This window comes from Leptonychotes weddellii, chromosome 16 (genome assembly GCF_054177405.1).
Source record: "Leptonychotes weddellii isolate Sample4059 chromosome 16, ASM5417740v2, whole genome shotgun sequence".
In the NCBI taxonomy this organism is placed as follows: domain Eukaryota; kingdom Metazoa; phylum Chordata; class Mammalia; order Carnivora; family Phocidae; genus Leptonychotes; species Leptonychotes weddellii.
Window position 1 is genome coordinate 35,484,334 of NC_138384.1, and position 20,110 is coordinate 35,504,443.

A 20,110-nucleotide genomic window follows, 5' to 3' on the forward strand; every position below is an offset into this window, starting at 1 on the left:
AAGGCTGATCTCCGTAATCTGTCCCTTCCTATCAACATCAAATCCATGACTGGTCAAAGAACACAAAAAGACAAATCCTAGAAAAAGAACCACAAACAGCCAATAAACCCCTGACACAACTGTCTCCACCTCACACAGAGCATTTCAAGTGATCACTCATTTGTCACGTAAGATTGGCAAAGATTAAAAATATCCATTGTTGGCAAGGGTGTAATACACATCGGTGGAAGGGTAGAGTAATAGAATCGTTAACCTTTTGGGGATGTCGTTTGCCAGTGTTCATTATCATTTCAAATAGGACTTCTAGCAATTCTGTTTCCTGAAATATGTCCTAAAGAATTACATAAATATAAGGATACATAAGAATTACATAAATATAAGAGAATTCTATAGCGTTGCTTGTAACAGCCTATTATGTCCAACCAGAGGGGAACAGTTAAATAAAACTATGATACATCTACATGGAGGAATATTAATGGATTGATTACCTATCATTGTGTAATAAAAATTACCCCCAAACTCAAAACCACAATAAACATTTATTATCCTTACTGTTTGTGTGTCAGATATTCGGGAGTGGCACAGATGGGCATTTCTGGCTCAGGATCTCTCCTGAGGCTGCAGTTATCTGAAGGCTGACCTGGAGCTGGCAGACCCTCCTCCAAGGTGGTGCTCGTTGCTGGCCAGAGGCTGGGTGCAGCCCAGGTGGCCTTCTCCACTGGCTGTTTCTTGAGTGTCCTCACAACACGGTGGCTGGGGGCCCCGAAGTGAGCAATCCAAGAGAGGCTAAGGCTGAAACTGGGATGTCTTTTAAGCCCTACAACGTCATTTCCACGGTATCCTATCAATCACACAGAACAACTACAATTCAGTATGAGGGGAGTCTATGCGGGTATAAACACCAGCAGCAAGGATCATTGAAGCTGAAGTTCAAAGGCTGAATAGCAGGGAAGTCAGATAAAGAGAGTGCAAGGAGACACCTGCAAAAACCTTGAAAGAAATTTACCAATAGGAAGTAGAGATGAGGCTGGAGAGGTAAATGGAAGCTGATTCATGGCAATCATTCCAAGCTGTGTGAAAGAGCTTGATTTTTATATAAAGCCACAAAGCCACCAGCAGAGTTCTATTTCAGTAAGGTAACTCTGGTTATTACATGGAGGGTGGACTGAGTGGACAAGGACAAGGGGGTAAGGATGGAGGTTAGGCCGTCAGCTAGGAGGCCGTTAAAATGATCCTGACAAGGAATGGTAACTCGGATGAGGGCGGTGGCAACAGAAGAGGAGAAAAGTCAGGCAAGTTCTGAGATATCTAGGGACAAGTCCAACAGGACTCAGTGTTTAGATACATGGATTACACGATGAGGGGAACCACATTTGGCTCCTAGGGTTTTGACTTGAACGATTAGGTGATTGGGCACAGGGGATGAAAAACAGGTTTGGGGTTTAGAAAATTTATTTTTTAACAAGTTGAGTTGGGGATGCCTGCACACATGGAAATGTCGAATAGGCAGAGGCTCCATGGGACCTGGAGGTCAGGAGCTATGCCTGGGCATAAAAACTCATGAGCCATCAGGATATCGGTGGAAACTGGCAGCCATGAGCCAGAGAATCGTTGCTTTTAAAAGGAAGAGTTTACAAGAGACTGAAAAGGAATGAGAGGTAGACAGGAGGAACGCCAGGAGAGTCTACGGTCACAGAAGATAGTGGTGATCCAGAGTGGTCATACTAAGCCAAGCAACTTAGAACAAACATTGTACATCAGCTAAGAAAAAGACAGTAGAGACAGAGAGTTTTCTCCCTCAGTCCCAAGACAGAATACTTTTCTGGGAAGGATGTGAACAGCATTGATGACTTCTGGTGTGGTGCTTCTCAAAGTGTGGTGTACATACAAATAACCTGGGGATTATATGAAAACACAGATTCTTGCTCAGTAGGTCTTGGGGAGGGCCTGAGATCGTGTTTCTAAGAAAGTTCCAGGTGATACTGATGCTCCTAGCCCACAGCCATCTGGAATAGCAAGGCTCTCAAACTTCACTGAGCACAGGCTCACATGGAGGTCTTGAAACAGATTATTCGGGCCTGCCCCTACAGATTATGATTCAGTAGGTCTGGGGCAGGATCTAATAATGTGCGTTTCTAACAACCTCCCCGGCGATGGTGACAGTGATGCCACAGTTCCCCAAGACCACAGTCTGAACTGCACCATTCTAGAGCATCACAGCTTAATGACTGCTGGCCCCAAGAGAGAGAAATCCATTTGGATCTCAAAACGTAATGCAAACCAGAAGTATCCCCATATACCACTGCAGTCAGTCCGTGACTAGCGCTCACGGAGGGCAGGGCCTACTACTTGCTATCCATCACCTCATGGTTACTCTATCACAGAGAAGGACTCCTTCTTAATTGACATATTCGCTCTGAAGACTTAACTCTCAGCAGTGGATGCCTACTTTTTATAAGTCTCAAAGCTTTATCTTGCTGGTAAAGCCATTTCATGATATTAAACCAAGCAGCTGCTAATGAGTACTACTTCCTTTACTCAGAGGATGTACATTGCACCACAGACACAATCTTCCCCAGAGTGACACAGTTTTAGACAAAACCCTATATACAAAAAGGGAAAAATTTTATTGAAGAATCAATTCACATATGTATTTATTAAGGACCCAAACGTGTTTTATGTAAGGCATCTAAACATGAAAGAGACGGATTTCAAAAATAATCCCTGCTCTCCAATCCGTAACACCAAAGACACCAACAATCAAGTTAAAACATGACAAATGCCATCTGAAAAGACACCTAACTACTTATTTTTCTTAAAGCCACCCAGCAGATACCTCAATCCATTTGCACAGAATGTGGGCTTGTTATTAATAGCAACAGACACAGGAAGGAGGAGAAAATACCCAACAGGGGTGACCGGGAAAGGCTTCCTGGATGAAGCAATTTCGTCTTGGAACGAGAAAGACAGACAGTCTTTTCACAGGTGGAAGACCCAGACGACCAGACCATCCCTTAAGAAAAATCAATTAAACACGTGGTCTGAGCACCTGCTGACAAAAGGCTTCATCTACCGTTCTTCGCAGAGTGAAGTACGAGAAGGAAACCCAGGTAAGAGCACAGTACCTGCCCTCAAAAAAGGCTTACACTCTAGTTTGGAGAGCAAGACAAGCGTATGCTTGAAGGCGAGATTAAGGAACGAGCGCGCCGCCCCCACCCCAACACTAGGGGGGAGTCTTGGGAGAGGCGAAGGTATCCCCGGGTGCTCTCACAGGCAGTCAGCAAACGCCTCCCCAGCGCACGCCAGCGGGCAGCGGGGCCTGGGGGGCGGCCGAGACCCGGGAAGGGGCGCGCCGGGCCGAGCGACGCGGGAGGCGGGGAGAGGCCGGAGGGGTCGGCCTGCTTCGGTCCGCGCGGCCTTTACCAAGTCCCCCGCATCCACCAGCACGGGGGGGTAACAAGCGGCCACGGGCGCAAGCAAGAGCTTTCCGCGACCCAAGGCGCGCCCCACTCTCAACCCTGGGGGTCTCAGTGGGGCCACCGCCAGACCTGAAGCGACCCCCCCTCGGAGCCGGGTTCCTCCTCCCCCTGAGCCGCCACCTCTCGCTCTGGCCTGGGAACGGCGTTAGCCTGCGGGGCCGAGAGCAGCCTCGGAGGCTCAACATTCGCACTGCGGGTCGGGGGGTCGGGGGGCCGGGAGCTCCGCGGTCTCCGCGGCGGGACGCGGAGGGCGGGGCCGGCGCAACGAGCGGAAATGCGCTGCTTCCTTCCGGCAGGCGCCGCACGAGACGGGGCGGGGCGCCCCGGGAAGGGGCGGGGGCTCGCGCTGACGGACGGCTCCCGGGACCTATGGGTGCGGCCGCGGCGGCCCGGCCTCCCCGGCGCGCCCCTTCCTCGGGGCCGCGGACGCCCCCCGGTTCCCCATTTCTCGGTTGTCGCGCGAAGCTCCGCAGCTGCCCGGTGGCCGCTGTCTGGTCCTCTCTGTCCTCGGGGCGCGTTGCGGGCCGTCCTGCGGCCCCGCCCCCGCGGCCCTCGGCGCCCCCCCGGCCGGCCGGCGGCCGGCCTCCTTCCCCGCCCGGAGCCGCGCGCCAGGACGCCTGAGGCCGCAGGTCTGTGGCTGCGTGTCGGGCCGCTGGCGGCGCGAGGGGACACGCGGGCGCGAGGCTTCGGCTGTGGGCCGCGGGTGTCCGGCGTTCCGCCGAATGCGCCGCGACCACCGGGAGCCCGCGGGCCGCCCCGCCGCGCAGTCGGGGGGCGCGGTCCGGGCCCCGGGGCGTCTGGGGGCGCCCGGGTGGGGGACGTGGCACACGCTTGCTCGGCGCGAACTGCGGGGCCGGGGGCGGCAGGTCGGGAGTGAGGAAGTTTGCCGAGGGCGGGGCCGCGTTCGCCGGCCACTTCTCGCTCCGGCCGCGCCGGCCTAGTCAGTGCCGGCCTCGGCGGCCGCGCGACTCTACCCAACCAGAGCAAGTCCCCTAACTTGGGCGGCCGCCGCCGGCCCCTCGGCGTCCGCTGGGGACACCCAGAGCTGTGGGGCTGGGGTGCGGTAGGATGCTGAGTGACGTGCCCTGCAGCGCCCGGGACACTCGGGGCGTGCTGGCGCCTCGGAGTAGAGGACAAGCGTCGCTTTCATCTCCCTTTTCCAGTGTTTAAGATGGCATTCCCTTTCATTTGGTGGGGAAACTTTTGTTTCGTAGTTCGTGCGATTATCACAGTTGCCTGACACAGAGTTGGCACGAAAATATTTGTTGCCCTTCTGTCCTAACTTGTTAGAGTGTATCCGCTGTGGGATATTTACAACTCCTCCCGAGCCCTTAGAAAGGGCATGATTCTAGGATAAGGTGAGTGGGGGATGAGCCCATCTACAGCAGTATGACTTTTTGCCTGTACTCCTTTTTCCTCCCTCGCTGCTACAGGTTCTCCATTTTCATTGTACTTAACTGTTTTTGCGTCTCACTTTTTTTTTTTTGTATGAATGACTGAACGAACGAATAAATTGTATAATGTTGGTTGGTTGGTTCTTTCTATAAAGCAAGTTGTTTAGGAATTGATAAACTGCCCAAACAATGGTGCCCGGCACCTGGTCATATTTCATAGTAATTAGTAAAACGCTGTTCATTATTCAGAGGAGTGAAGCAAGATGTTCCGGAGGACTGTAGCCAGCTTTCTCACTGCCACCACTCCCTCGCCTCCCACTCGCTGCTTCCAAACCAGGCTTCTGCACCCTGCCTTTACTCCCACTTTTGCTCCCTGGGATAGCAGGCTGCCCTGATTGGCACACCCCCGCTGCCATCACCACTGAGGCGTATTCCTAAAGCTTCCAGTATGAATTGTTTTTAAAGAACATCGGTATTAAAATTCAGATACCTGAGACAAAACAATATTTCACTTCTTCAGAATCCGACTTCCAACAGATTTACTACTGAATACCTCTTCCCGTGGTACGGAACTGTAGAACATGATCCAGAACTGCATAATTATGTGACCAATTGCAAGGTAACTGCAGTGGCTCAGGAAGGAGAAAGATCAGCGGCCGCTGGCACAACCACAGACAGGAAGGCTTCTTGGAAGAAGGGCAGGGGCTTGTCTGGGATGCCCACCTGTATTCATAATTCTTGTTGGGATGTATTAAGTAAATATTTGTGTTGTGTCTTCACAGTAACTTTGAAGGCTGGTTAAGATGGGAAAGTGGGAGGGCATGCTAAGTCAGGGACAAGGCTTCAAGTCACTTAAGCACAGATGAGCACAGGGTGTGTTGCGGAGAGGGCACTGGCATATGGACAGGGAGTTTACTTTTCTGTCGTTTTGTAGGAGTGGTTGGAAGAACAATGCATGTAAGTCTTTGACACCATGATATCCATCAGGCAAAGAAAAGGAGTGAAAACCACAGAAGTTTCTGAGGATTATGCAGCACAAGAAGCAAATGTGAAGTTGGAAAATAAATTGCCATCTGGTAGGTGATTTAAATTAAAGCAGCATTTGGGATTGCTTTTATTTCTGCATATTAAAATATCACTCTCCAATAGGATAAGAATTTGGTGAGACCTAACAGTTGAGACTTGATCTAATACCCTGATGTTTTAGTTCGACAAATTATTTGATTGCAATTTGATAATACTGGCGTTTCAGTTATGATCACATAAAAGGTGAAACAGCTCTGATTAGAACCCCTTGTTTCTCAGCTGTGTGTTCAGTAGGTTCTGGTTTTGCCAGTCTTTGACTTTCGAAAGTAATGCTTTCCCCCACAGTTCAGAGTTTAGTCTGTTTCTAATTTTTCTGGGTTTGTATATTCTGTTCACTCTAGACACCCTTACCTTGGGAGACTTTCTCATTTCATTAAGGTATTGAAAAATGAATCAAACATTTTTTTTTATTCTTTATATGAATTCCTGAAATTTTCTCCTTTGGTTTGGGGAGGGAGGATGGTCAGAATTTGGTGAGTTGTTTATATAATGCTAAAGACTCTTGCTAAGCTGTACATCAAATATTAATTACCAACTTCCTGACTCCAGAGTTGCTTTCTTAACTAAGCGTGGTCAAGGTTTTTAAAAATAAGCATGAAAAAATTCCATGTCTATCAACCATTTTGGATATCGACAGAATTTACCTTAATGGCAGCTATGTTAATTCTTTTTTTTTTTCAAGATTTTATTTATTTATTTGAGAGAGAGAAAGAGAGAGCATGAGAGGGGGGAAGGTCAGAGGAAGAAGCAGACTCCATGCTGAGCAGGGAGCCCCATGTGGAACTTAATCCCAGGACTCAAGGGTCATGACCTGAGCCGAAGGCAGTTGCATAACCAACTGATCCACCCAGGCACCCAGCAGCTATGTTAATTCTTATCAGCCAGAACAAGTAAAGTAATTTGGGGGAACAGTTTTATAAAATAAAATTAATCTGTATTGAGAAGTCATGCCATCCAACTCCGCTGTTAGCAATTTTGGACAAGACAGAGTACTTTCTAAAGACTTAAACAGTGTAACTTCAAGTTTGCTTTTTTGTTTATTATTTATTTTTTAAAGATTTTTTTAAAAAAATTATTTGAGAGAGAGATAGAACATGAGCTGGGAGGAGAGGGAGAAGCAGGCCCCCCACTGAGCAGGGAGCCTGACTTGGGTCTCAACCCAGGACTCTGGGATCATGACCTGAGCTGAAGGCAGATGCTTAAACGACTGAGCCACACAGGTGCCCCAAGTTTGCTTTTTTATATTAAAACATAATTTTGAGGATTTTTCATTTTACTGAAGCAGCATTTATTTATTCATGTCAGAAAAAAACCCTTAAAACTAAAGAAAAGCAAAAAAAAAAAAAGAAAGAAAGAAGGAAAAAATACTCCCACAAACAAATCCATCCTTAGACTTCCACCCATGAAACTTGATCTTGCTGTCTAAATGTCTCTGCATTCAGATGTGGTTTTACAAAATTGAGATCCCAGCTGTTTTATAACTTGCTACATTTCTTTTATTATGTTACAAACATATCATAAGTCAGTCAATGTATTTTTTTTTTTTTAAGATTTTATTTATTTATTTGACAGAGAGAGAGATAGTGAGAGCAGGAACACAAGCAGGGGGAGTGGGAGAGGGAGAAGCAGGCTTCCCACCGAGCAGGGAGCCCGATGTGGGACTCGATCCCAGTCAATGTATTTTAAAAATGTTATCAATGGGGCACCTGGGTGGCTCAGTTGGTTAAGCGACTGCCTTCGGCTCAGGTCATGATCCTGGAGTCCCGGCATCGAGTCGTGCATCGGGCTCCCTGCTTGGCAGGGAGTCTGCTTCTCTCTCTGACCCTCCTCCCTCTCATGCTCTCTATCTCATTCTCTCTCTCAAATAAATAAATAAAATCTTTAAAAAAAAAAAAATGTTATCAATGTAGTAGTTGTGTGGCTATAGCATAATTTAATTCCTTGTTGAATATTTAGATGGTTTTTAACCTTTTACCTATATAAACAGAACTATGATAAATATACTTGTGGCCAAATGTTTATTTAAAACTTTTATTTCTTTGGGGTATATGCCTGGATTTAGAATTATTGGTCAAATAGTATGCTCATTTGGGTAGCTTTTTACTACTTACTGCCATGTTGCATTCCACAGAATTACCAAGTTACTCTTCCACCAGCAGTGCTTGAGAAATCCTCGTATTTTGTACCCTTATTAAAACAGTGTTAGCATTTTTAAGCTATCAAATTGGCCAACATCTAAAAAGTTATAGCTCATCGTTTTAATTTGCATTTCTCTTTTTTGAGAGAGAGAACGAGAGAGAGAGAGAGGGAGAGAGAGAGAGAATGTGGGCCGGGGAGGGAGGAGGGCAAAGGGAGAGGGGGAGACAAATCCCAAGCAGGCTTAAGGGCCAGCACAGAGCCCAACATAGGGCTCAGTCTCAAAACCCTGAAACCTGAGTGGAAGATCAGATGCTCAAGCCACTGAGCCACTCAGGTGCCCCAATTTGCATTTCTTTAATACTGATGAATGTGAATATTTTTGTCTATTATTGGCCGTCTTTTTCTTTTGTACTTTGCCTACTCGTATGTTTAATCTTTTCCAACTGAAATACTTATTTTTTTAATCCTGAAAGTGTTCATCCCGTATTAAGGATACTTAAACTTTCTTATATGTGCTATAAATACTTTTTCCTAGTTTATGTGTCCTTTAACTTGAGTTGTGATGGGTTTTTCTCCCCTGATGGGTTTTTGGATTTTAAGTTGTCAAGTTTTTTGGTAGCTTTTAATGAATAAACAACAAATTATATGTAGACCATCACAGAGACTTTTTTTATCCTAGACATGCAACCCATTTACTCCTCCGAATTTCATAGGTAAACTACAGTTATTGAACTATGCCAAACACAGACCCTACATAAAAAATGAATAAGATAACTTGCTTGTCCTCCAAAAGCTCACGCTGTCTGGCAAAATGGACAAGTGAACAATTAGATACAGTCGCATAAAAACTGTAGTAAAGTATGAAAACAGGTCTCCAGAATCACAGAAAGGAGCCCCTCTGAGTGTCTCCTGGGAATAAGGAAAGCTTCAGCAGTGACAGTCAGCTGGAACTTAGCATACCTGATAGGCTGAAGTAGAACTAGTAAATTCTACATTCTTTACTCACTTAGCTATTTGTTTTGTTTTTCTAAAAGGTTGTACCACTAGAAGGTTGTGGAATCTTCTGTCATTTACGGTTGGTGGAACCATTGCCCTTTGCATTGGACTTCTAACATCTGTCTACCTGGCCACTTTACATGAAAACGATTTGTGGTTTTCTAATATTAAGGTATGAGGTTCCTATGACTGTTGTATGATTTACTCATCAGTATCTCCAGTAGTTAACCATATAGATGAATGACCAAGATAATGCAGTTTTGCCATAAAGAATCTAATCTCTTAAAAGGCTTGGCTGTAGCGTAAAAAGACTTCGTTAGTTTAAAATTGCATCAGAATTTTTGTAATCAGTGAGTTTTCTCATTTTCATTAACTTGCTCCAGTTACACGGCAGATACTGTAAACCAGTATTTTTCAACCTGTACATTGTGAAATTGGCACAGTAAAACATGAGTAACGTTTTTCTTAGTTAAAATAAGATGGGAGAGAGTATTATCACATACGCTAGGGTTGAGAGGTATTTGTGTAACTATTAATTATAGGTATGTATGTACAAACCAGATCACAGTATACGTTTTTTTTCTGTTCGGTACAGTAAAAAAGAAATCAGAAGCCAGTGCTGTAAACCATAGATCCACAGATGACCGCAGTGTGTTCATACCTTTCTAGTCATAGATGCAGTGCTGAGAGGGCGGGGAGCCACTGGTTTTCTGAGGAAGGGAGTCATGATTTTCATCACGTTCTCAGGAGGGTCTGTGACTTCTTAAACCCCAATTTCCTTGTTCTCTGTTTTCTCTTTTTAAACATTTCTAGGCGTCTTTTAATTTGCCATTGTTTTCGGAACAAGTATCACTTATGCAAGGAAACTCACACATCGCCAGTACTTTTCATCGAAATATACTTTGTTTTTGATCCAAAATGTTATGATCTTTGACCGTATTTACTGTGGCTCCTAGTGACTAGTTGCTGGTAAAGGTAAAATTCACTTTGAAAAGGTCAAATATTTATCACCTCTGTGAATATTTTTAAAAGTCTGTGCAGAATCTGAAACAGTTCTCAGAGTTTTCCCAAAGTATTTTGAGCTTTGGTTCCATTATTGGAATGAGTCTCCAAAGGAGAGACTACTTTGAATGACAACTTTAATTTATAGGAATAACTTCTTGTATGTTTATTTTAAAAACCTGTCCTATTACTCTATAGGTGTAGTGTGTATATACCTTCATACAGATTATCATGGTACAAAGAATAATTCTTACCCTTCACGGACAGTGGGTAGTTTTTCTTGTCAAGAAAAATTCTACTCACTTTTATCTTTTTAAAATGGAGTGCTTATAAACAGATTTCTTAGAACTAAACAATGTAATACTTTTTTATCCACACAAGTATTTTGAATAAAGACTGAAATATCCCTGTGTGGGCATATGGCTGAAACTAAATGCTAGTAACTCTGTAGTAAGGAGAAGATGCTGAAACAGATCACATAACTTATTTTCAAGCTGTAATTTTAGCTCTTTAAAGTTTTTAAGTGGCCTTGCTAATAACCTCAAATAAATACACCCCATCATTAAGAAGCCTGAGCACCCTTGATTTTTCTCTTCAATCTCGCCAGGTTAGAGAGGCATTGTACTTTTACTCAGTATTTATTGAGCGCCTCTTCCGTGGTAGCATTGATCTAAACACTGTGGAGAACATGGAGAGAGTAACGAAGACTAATGAATTTGCCAGCAGACTCTCCAGTGTAATACGCTAATTCTGTACATACGTGTTGAGCACTGTAGGATGCCAGCAGGTGCGGTGCCCAGTAGCAACACTGCCAACTAAAACCAGGCCCCAGCCTTCAGGGGTTTACTCTCTGGAGGGTATAGGCAAGTAGGCGGACAGCGACAGCCCGTCTAAAGTCAGTACATTGATGGGGTAGGATAGAGTATTGCGGGAGCGCAGAGCAGGGGTAGCCCAACCCGGTTCTGGAAGATTAGGGAAGGTTTTCTAGAGGAAGTAATGGTTAAGGAGACCTGAAGGATGAGAAGGGTTAACCAGACAAACTGGGGAGGAAAGATGAATGTCCTAGGGGAGGGACGTGTACAGGAACTTCAAGAGGCAAGAGCGTTGAGAGCGTTCAAGGTGTTGGCAGTAGTTCGGCCTGGCTGGCGAGTAGATGGGGAGAGCATGTACTGGGATGGTAAACAGAGGCCAGGTCATGAAGGAACAGCAATGTCATCATCTTGTTTGAGAAAGATGGCTCCGGCTACAGTGTGGAGAGTGGATTTGAAGAGGGTAACACTAAAGTGAGAGGAAACCACCAAGAAAATCCAACTCAGTGGATTCAATAGTACCTGAATGTCAATAAATGCATGTTTTATGTGTGCCAGGCACAGATTCAGGCCCTAAGAATTATAGCCTTTGAATCGGATATGGAACTGAATTCTGATGAGGAGGGAAAAAATAAGTGTATTATGGTGGAAACCAGACAGTGTGGTGACCTAGTTATTGGGAGGCTACTTGAAATTGGGAGGGAAAGCAGACCATTTTGAAGACAAGACCTACATCAGTACTTACATCCTAGGAAGGAACCAGGCAAGCTAAGTCTGTGAAAGTCTCCTAAGCAGAGGGAACAACAAGTGAAAAGGCCCTTGTGTAGGACAAAACCTGTCTAGTTGAGTATCAGAGAGAAGGCACGTGGGGCCAGAATCTTATAAGCAAAGAGGAGAATAGAACCAGAGAAGAAAAGACTGGATCCTGCTGGAGAGAAGTAGACAGTCAGAGCTTAGGAAGGATGGAGCGATTCATCATTTGTGTGGATGGTGAGTGAGAAGGAAGAATCATCAGTGATGATCTGCTTTCTCCCATTAGCAGCTGAATAGATGGGTGGATATGCCATCCACTGTGATAATGAACCCTGTGGGAGGAACAGATCTAGAGTGCAAGAGCTTCTGTCACCACCTACCCAGAGTTAAGCTGAACTTGACAGGTTAAGGGCACAGTGTGCCACAAAACTGCTCTCACTTTTGACACCACTTAACAAGTTTGGGGGTCCTCAGGCTACCCTCACTTCTGACTACAAGTAGACTATAAACTTGGCGATACCCACTATCCCCTCAGGTTCAGTAATTCCCTAGAATGCCTCACAGAACTCAGGAGAGCCTTACACTTATGATTACAGTTTTATTAGGACAGATATAAATCAGAACCAGCCAAAGGCAGAGACTCATTGAAAGAGGACCCCAAACTCAGGCTTTCCCTTGTCCTTTCCCTGTGGAGTTAGGCACCTTGATGTATGACGATGTGTTGAACATTGCCAACCAAGGAAGCTCACCTGAGCTCTGGTGTCCAGAGCTTTGACTGGAGTTTCATTATGTAGGTATGACTGATGGAATCATTGGCCAGTGTTGAATTCATTCTCCAATCTCCCTCTCCTCCCCGGGGGTTGGGCCAGTATCAGCTGGCTCCAAGCCCCAACCCTCTGAGCACACGGCTGGTCTTTCTGGCTTGGTCAGCCCCCATCCTGAGTCATCTCCTTAGAACAGACTATCAAGTGTCGTCCTGAGGAACCCACTGTGAACAAAGACACTGTTCTCACTTGAGAAATTCGAGGATTTACTGGCTCTCTCCCAGGAACTGGGGACAGAGGCCAGCCAAATTCTTTCCAGGGGACAGCAAGACAGCAAATGATACATCCTTGTTTGGATACGTTATGAGTCACTTTTGAAACAGTCCAAGGAGAGAGAGGGAGAGTAAAGGGAGCTGGATTCATGGATCTGGAGGCAGGAGATCCATCTGTGTTGGAAATGGACATTTTCATATTACCAGCTTGTAGACGTGTGGGCAAGAATGTTTGAGGAGTGTGCAGAGTGAGAAAGAGACCCTAGGCTAGTTTCTGTCTATGCCTCAGATACCATCTGGGAGAAGCTATAAAACAGGAACATCCTCAAATCTAACAGGTTTCTTTCCACCAACACCCCCGCCCCCTGAAACGTACAGTTGAGCTCAGTCTTACAGAATTTTTTTCTCTTTATTCAAGCAATAGCTTGTAGCACAGAATTTTTTTTTCCCTCTGTATCACAAGAGGAATCCTCAGATGTTTCAAATACTCAAACCTGACGATACCTCTGCATAGGCGCTTGGTTTATTTTTCCTCTTAGGAAAACCCAGTGCTATCCAATGAAACTTTCTGCAGTGAAGGAAATGATCTATTTCTGCACTGTTCAGTGTAGCAACCACTAGCCAAATGTAGCTGTTAAACACTTGAGATGTGGCTATTGCAACTGAGGAACTAAATTTTACATTTTACTTAATTTTAAAATGTGTATACATTTTCTGTGAATAAACCAATGAAAATGATAGCCATTAGTGATCAGAGACGTTAGTCAGCCAAAGGGAAAGCTCATTTTCAGAGTTTATACGCCTTCAGAAATTTACTCCTTAATTTATACCATTTTCATATTGGGGGATTATGGGAATATTTGAGAAGTGTAAATCTGTTTTCCTTTTGTACTTATGGGTTATAACTTACCAAAATTGCTAGACTGTTTTTTATGAAAATACTTTGATCTTCTCTGAATACTTTGAATTAGTTGTAATTATTCAGAGTAAAAACATTGCTTCCAAAATAGACAAATCATACACTGAGTTTATGCATTCAGAATGATAACTTTAAATGTTAGTTGCTAATCTTAACAATGTTAGTATTTGCATGTGGGAACTCTGGACCAGGGAGCAACTTGAAAGTTGAAGATGTTGGTTTAAATGGTCATAGAAAATGTGTATATACTATCCTTTCTTAGCATATTTTTTAGTTTAGTTTTAGTTTCTATTTAAATTCCAGTTAAAATGCAGTATAATATTAGTTTCAGGTGTACAGTTAGTGCTTCATCACTTCTATACATCACCCAGTGCTCATCACAATAAGTGCCCTCCTTAATCCCCATCACCTACTTCACCCATCCCCTCAGCCACCTCCCCTCTGGTAACCATCAGTTTGTTCTCTACAGTTAAGAGTCTGTTTCTTGGTTTGCCTCTCTTTTTCCCCCTGTGATCATTTGTTTTGTTTCTTAAATTCCACATGTGACTGAAATCATAGGGTATTGGTCTTTCTCTGACTGACTTATTTTGCTTACCATTATACACTCTGGCTCCATCCATGTCATTGCAAATGTCAAGATTTCATTCTTTCTTTTATAATTTTATTATTTTTTTAAAGATTTTTATTTATTTGAGAGTGAGACAGAGCATGACTGGGGGAAGGGCAGAGAAAGAGGAAGAAGCAGACTCTCTGCTAAGCAGGGAGCCCAACGCTGGGCTTGATTCCAGGATTCCAGGATCATGACCTGAGCCGAAGGCAGATGCTTAACAGACTGAGCCACCCAGGCACCCCAAGATTTCATTCTTTTTGATGGCTGAGTAATATTCCATTGTATATATACACCACATCTTTATCCATTCACCAGTCGATAGACATTAAGGTTCTTTCCATAATATGGCTATTGTAGATAGTGCTGCTGTAAACATCAGGGTGCATGTATCCCTTAGAATTAGTATTTTTGTATCCTTTGGGTAAATACCTAGTAGTGCAATTGCTGGATAGTAGGGTAGCTCTCTTCTTAACTTTTTGAGGAACCTCCATACTGTTTTCCCGAGTGGCTGCACCAGTTTGCATTCCCACCAACAGTGCAAGACGATTCCCCTTTCTCATTTTTTTAAAAGATTTTTATTTATTTATTAGAGAGAGAAACAGAGCATGAGCAGCGGGGAGGGGCAGAAGCAGAGGGGGAAGCAGACTCCCCACTAAGCAAGGAGCCAGACTCGAGGCTCGATCCCAGGACCCCAAGACCATGACCTGAGCTGAAGGCAGACGCTTAACTGACTGAGCCATCCAGGTGCGCCCCCCCTTCTCCTTATTGAATGTCTGCTGTGTGCTTAGCACTGTTTTAGGTACAATTTAAACATTTTATTTAATCTGGCTATCTCCAAAGCCCAAATATTTTAATTCTAAATTGTCCTTTAAATGCAACGTGCTTTTTTGCTGCCCTTTATTATAAACAAAACACACTAAAAGGGTTCAAAGCCAATGCTCTTACTTGCTGTGCTACCCTTATGGTGCCCAGCACATCATCAGTGCTGAATAACAGTGGTCTGTTTGGAGTCAAGTTAACCTCTACAGGTGAGGGAAGCGATATAAGCAGGAGAGAGGGGAGATGGGGACAACAGCTGCTATAAAAAGATCTGGGCTGGAACGAGAGCAGAGGGATACAGCTTTTGGAGCTGGCCTTCAGGGATAGGATATAGTTAGTACTGGCAAGTAGGGTGCTAGTCAGTGCATTTTTAGTGACTTGTGTTTAGTCGATGCTAGAGTAAAAATATATATAGCATGATTCTTTTTATTTTTTGAACACGTGTTGTGTTACTTATTACAAACTATACCGTAACAATAAAAACTTTAAATAAAAAAACATTACTCAGTACTCATTACCCTTAACAAAAACCAGTTTTTGTTTTTCTCTTCCATGCTTCATCCTGTATGTGTATATATTTTACATATTTATGACTCCCTGAGATCAAGACCTGAGCCGAAATAAGTCAGATGCTTAATCGACTGAGCCACCCAGACGCCCCTCCAATATACTTTTTATAATCAGATTTATCTGATGTTACATCATACGCTTTTCCCATATGTAGTTACATATTTATATTAACTTTCACAATTATTATGTAAATGATTATGTTTATATAATTTAATATTTTTGAAATTTTTATACTCTTAGTTATTTCACTATTTCTATGCTCCCCAACTTGGGGTAAATTGTTCCTAATTGTGTAGTTAAACCCCTCAAATTGCTTATTAGTTCTTGTTTTTTTTTTTTTTAAAGATTTTATTTATTTATTTGAGACAGAGAGAATGAGAGAGAGAGAGCACATGAGAGGGGGGAGGGTCAGAGGGAGAAGCAGGCTCCCCGCCGAGCAGGGAGCCTGATGCGGGACTCGATCCAGGGACTCCAGGATCATGACCTGAGCCGAAAGCAGTCGCTTAACCAACTGAGCCACCCAGGCGCCCTAGTTCTTGTTTTAAAGTGGTAGTGTAGAGATGTCGGTTCCTTCATCTTTTTAGAATTACCTCAAAGCAATTAAGGAAAATGAAAAACAGGTAGTCATTTTCCATCCTTGATGAAACTAAGAAAGGTCTATGATCTGGAACCACAATGTGTGAGGGAGGGCCGCCAAACCCAGGGAAACTCAGAGGGGTGTGGGAAGTGGGGGGGACTCTCAGAGCTGCAGATTTTAGAGGAAGTCACCAAAGCCTACTTCTCCGAGGTTGCTGGCATACCCTGAGGGGTGAGACTGAGGTGTCCTGTGGAGAACCATGGGGCCAGATGTGTGCAGTAATGACGGAAGCTTTCCTGGAGACTCTCTGGTAAGCTAGGCAGGCTGAAGGGAGTAATCACAGAGACAAGCCATTTTTGTAAAAGCGGCGTTTAAGAAGACCAGGATAAAGGGAGAAAACTTGCATGTTGAACAGCTCTGAGGCTGCCAGTCTTGGTTGACTAAAATGAGGAAAAGACTAAAGAGCTCACTCTTATAAACCACGCTGTATCAAAAGGAAAATTCTTGCTGGCCTGCCTGGTGACCCTGGCCTCTCCCCCACATAAACTTCCTGCAAGTAGCTGATTTTGGTAAGAACTTGACATATTCAGAAATGGCTCACAACTGGAAAGGAACTAGCACAGGATCTGTACAATGAAACTGCAAGAAAAAAAAGGAAGAGAAAAACAGGAACAGATGATAGATGAAGAAGAGTAGTCACCAGAAACAATTTATAGCAGAGACATGAAGATTGTGACCAGACATGTCACATTAAAAAACTAATATAATAAGCATTTGCCACCATAGAAGATGAATTCAAAGCAGGGGTGTAAGAAGGTATAGACCATCTTCAAGGACATACAGGAAGATAACAAAAGGAAATGAAACATGAGCTGGCAGAACTTAGGCAAGAAGTGGAATTAAAAGATAAAACCATAACAGAAAGCACAATGATGTTGGAAGCAACACATAGAAGATTGGAATCTGCAGAAGGCATAGAATAAGAAATGTTGCACTGATAAAAGAAAACAAAACGAAATGAAATTAGTACAGTTAAAATAGTAGAGAGAAACTGACAGGTAAGGAAGACAATAGCAAACATGCATAATTTGTCCCAACAGAAGAGAACCAAAACGATGAAACAAGGGAGAATCACGTTTAAAGACATGATTCAAGAAAACTTTTGAAAAATGAAAGATGACTTGAATCTACAAATTGACGGGGCACAATGGGCCGCAGGAAAGGAAAACTTGGCCTAGAAAAATCATTAGCTGGGTATAGTTCTGTGAAATGGCTGGGCTTCAATAGTAAGGAACCCCTGGACATCCAAACCAAAGATCGCTTTACCTATAAGAGAAGTCAGTCTGGCTTCCAACTTCTCCATGGTAACATTTAATGCTTAAAGACCTGGAATGATGCTGCAGAAGACTCACATAAGAGAATGTGGTTTATATATTTTATTTTTTTAAAAGATTTTATTTATTTGTCAGAGAGAGCACGCACAAGCAGGGGGAGCTGCAGGCAGAGGTAGAAGCAGGCTCCCCGCTGATCAGGGAGCCTGATGTAGGACTCGATCCCAGGACCCTGGGATCACAACCTGAGCCAAAGGCAGACACTTAACTGACTGAACCACCCAGGTGTTCCATTTTAATCTGGTCATTCTATCATGTATAAAGCACCATACAAATTGTTTTGATTCTGAGAAATGTATTTTTTAAGAACACCTGAAGAAATTGGTAGAGGGAAAACTTTACCCAGTTGAGAGAGAAAAGGCAAAACAATGGCAGAAAGACTACCCCTGAGGTGCAAATACATTTAACTGTAGAACTATCACTAAATAGTTATAAAACAAAATACATATGATGTAAACAATGTGGTAACACCTAGCAGTGTTATACTATGAAATAGTAACAGAATAACAATGTAATAATAAGTTAGAAGAGGTAAGAAAAGGAGCACCTGGGTGGCTCAGTCGTTAAGCGTCTGCCTTCAGCTCAGGTCATGATCCCAGGGTCCTGGGATCGAGCCCCACATCGGGCTCCCTACTCTGCAGGAAGCCTGCTTCTCACTCTCCCACTCCCCCTGCTTGTGTTCCCTCTCTCGCTGTCTCTCTCTCTGTCAAATAAAATCTTTAAAAAAAAAAAAAAAAAAGGTAAGAAAAGAGAAGGTAAAAGACGGAGGAATCCATTTCTTTATTTTTTATAGATAGAAGTCAAGTTTCATTTCAAAATGAAAAGTCAAGGGGCATCTGGCTGGCTCAGATGGTTAAATGTCTAACTCTTGATCTCAGGGTCGTGAGTTCAAGCCCCATGCTGGGCTCCACGCTGGGTGTGGAGCCTACTTAAATACGTAGTCAAGAAACAGATGTGTAGGGCGCCTGGGTGGCTCAGTCGTTAAGCGTCTGCCTTTGGCTCAGGTCATGATCCCAGGGTCCTGGGATCGCGCCCCACATCGGGCTCCCTGCTACGCGGGAAGCCTGCTTCTCCCTCTCCCACTCCCCCTGCTTGTGTTCCCTCTCTCGCTGTGTCTCTCTCTGTCAAATAAATAAAATCTTAAAAAAAAAAAAAAGTGTAGTGTATGTAAAAGAAAATTCCAAGAAAAGTATTATCAAGTAAAATGGGGCAGGGAAGAACTATAAATTTCATGAGATTATCATTACTTATTATAGGAACTCAATAGATACTATCTGTAGAAATAGAGAATTAAGTTATCCTTCAAAGTTATAAAGGTAACTCCTAGAACAAAAACATAAACCTTTCAAATTAAAAGACATACATACACACAGACGCACACACACACGCAGACACAGGCCGTATAGTAAAGGATTTATTCTAAAGGATAACAAAAAATGTGATAAACGTGTATTAACACAGATATGTCAAAATACTTTTGTATAAATAAATCTGTCTGCTTTAGTCACCTGATAAAAACTCTGTCGTAAAGCAAAATCCAAATCCCGTACTATATGCATAAGATTCTCCCAGAACAGAGTTCCTTAGAAGGATTAGTCCAAAGGTGGATAAGGACTTGCTGAAATATTTCCCCAAAGGGGGGAAAGAAAGTCTTAGACAGAAAGTGTTAAATGAAGCGAAGAAGGGCAATTTTTCAGTAATAAAGATGCCAACCACAGATAGGACTATCCATGTGTCAGATAACTTACCAATATTTATAAAGCAAAAACCACAGGAAATACAAAAAATAGAGAAACACATTAATACTGGGTTTTAATTCTTTCTCAGTTCATAAAAAAAAAAAAGTGGTCAAAAATAAGAATATAGAAGACCTAGGGAAAATAATAAATAAGAGTTCTAATCTATAAATATCTAAAGACAGAATGTATGTTCTTTTCAAATATCCGCAGAACATTAACTAAAATGTTCATATGTTAAGCCATAGAGAAAAATCTCACATCCAAAACTACAGACAGTATTTCCTTATCACAGTGTGATAGTGCATAGTCTTGGCTTGTTCTTTTTTTTCTTTTTTTAAATTTTATTTTATTATGTTAGTCACCATACAGTACATCATTAGTTTTTGATGTAGTGTTCCATGATTCATTGTTTTCGTATAACACCCAGTGCTCTATTCAATATGTGCCCTCCTTAATATCCATCACCAGGCTAACCTATCCCCCCACCACCCTCCCCTCTAAAACCCTCAGTTTGTTTCTCGGAGTCCATAGTCTCTCATGGTTCATCTCTCCCTCCGATTTCCCCCCCTTCATTTTTCCCTTCCTTCTCCTTATGTCCTCCATGCTATTCCTTATGTTCCACAAATAAGTGAAACCATATGATAATTGACTTTCTCTGCTTGACTTATTTCACTTAGCATAATCTCCTCCAGTCCCATCCATGTTGATGTAAAAGTTGGGTATTCATCCTTTCTGATGGCTGAGTAATATTCCATTGTATATATGGACCACATCTTCTTTATCCATTCATC

General features: G+C 43.3%; 1 protein-coding gene and 1 long non-coding RNA gene across 9 annotated transcripts in view; both read left to right on the forward strand.

The window, feature by feature from the left end:
- The first annotated feature begins 3,886 nt into the window (after nucleotides 1-3,886).
- The window catches only part of DPY19L3 (dpy-19 like C-mannosyltransferase 3), a 73,067-nt gene continuing 56,843 nt past the window's right edge, over nucleotides 3,887-20,110 (forward strand). For 2 of the 8 annotated variants that reach the window (XM_031034085.2, XM_081806670.1), the window contains exon 1: nucleotides 9,202-9,266. Coding sequence is in view for 5 of the 8 variants with exons in the window: in XM_081806669.1 (XP_081662795.1) it covers nucleotides 5,847-5,949; nucleotides 9,133-9,266 (237 nt within the window). In the remaining 3 variants the exon portion in view is untranslated. Of the gene's footprint in view, nucleotides 4,109-4,693; nucleotides 4,838-5,393; nucleotides 5,493-5,807; nucleotides 5,950-9,132; nucleotides 9,267-20,110 lie in introns of those variants that run through there. The other 6 variants (XM_081806666.1, XM_081806667.1, XR_014140884.1 and 3 more) reach the window with 6 other exon arrangements.
- Nucleotides 16,149-18,542, forward strand: LOC145717567 (uncharacterized). Its single transcript, XR_014140885.1, has 2 exons — nucleotides 16,149-18,111; nucleotides 18,321-18,542. It is a non-coding gene; the product is annotated as an uncharacterized LOC145717567 (long non-coding RNA).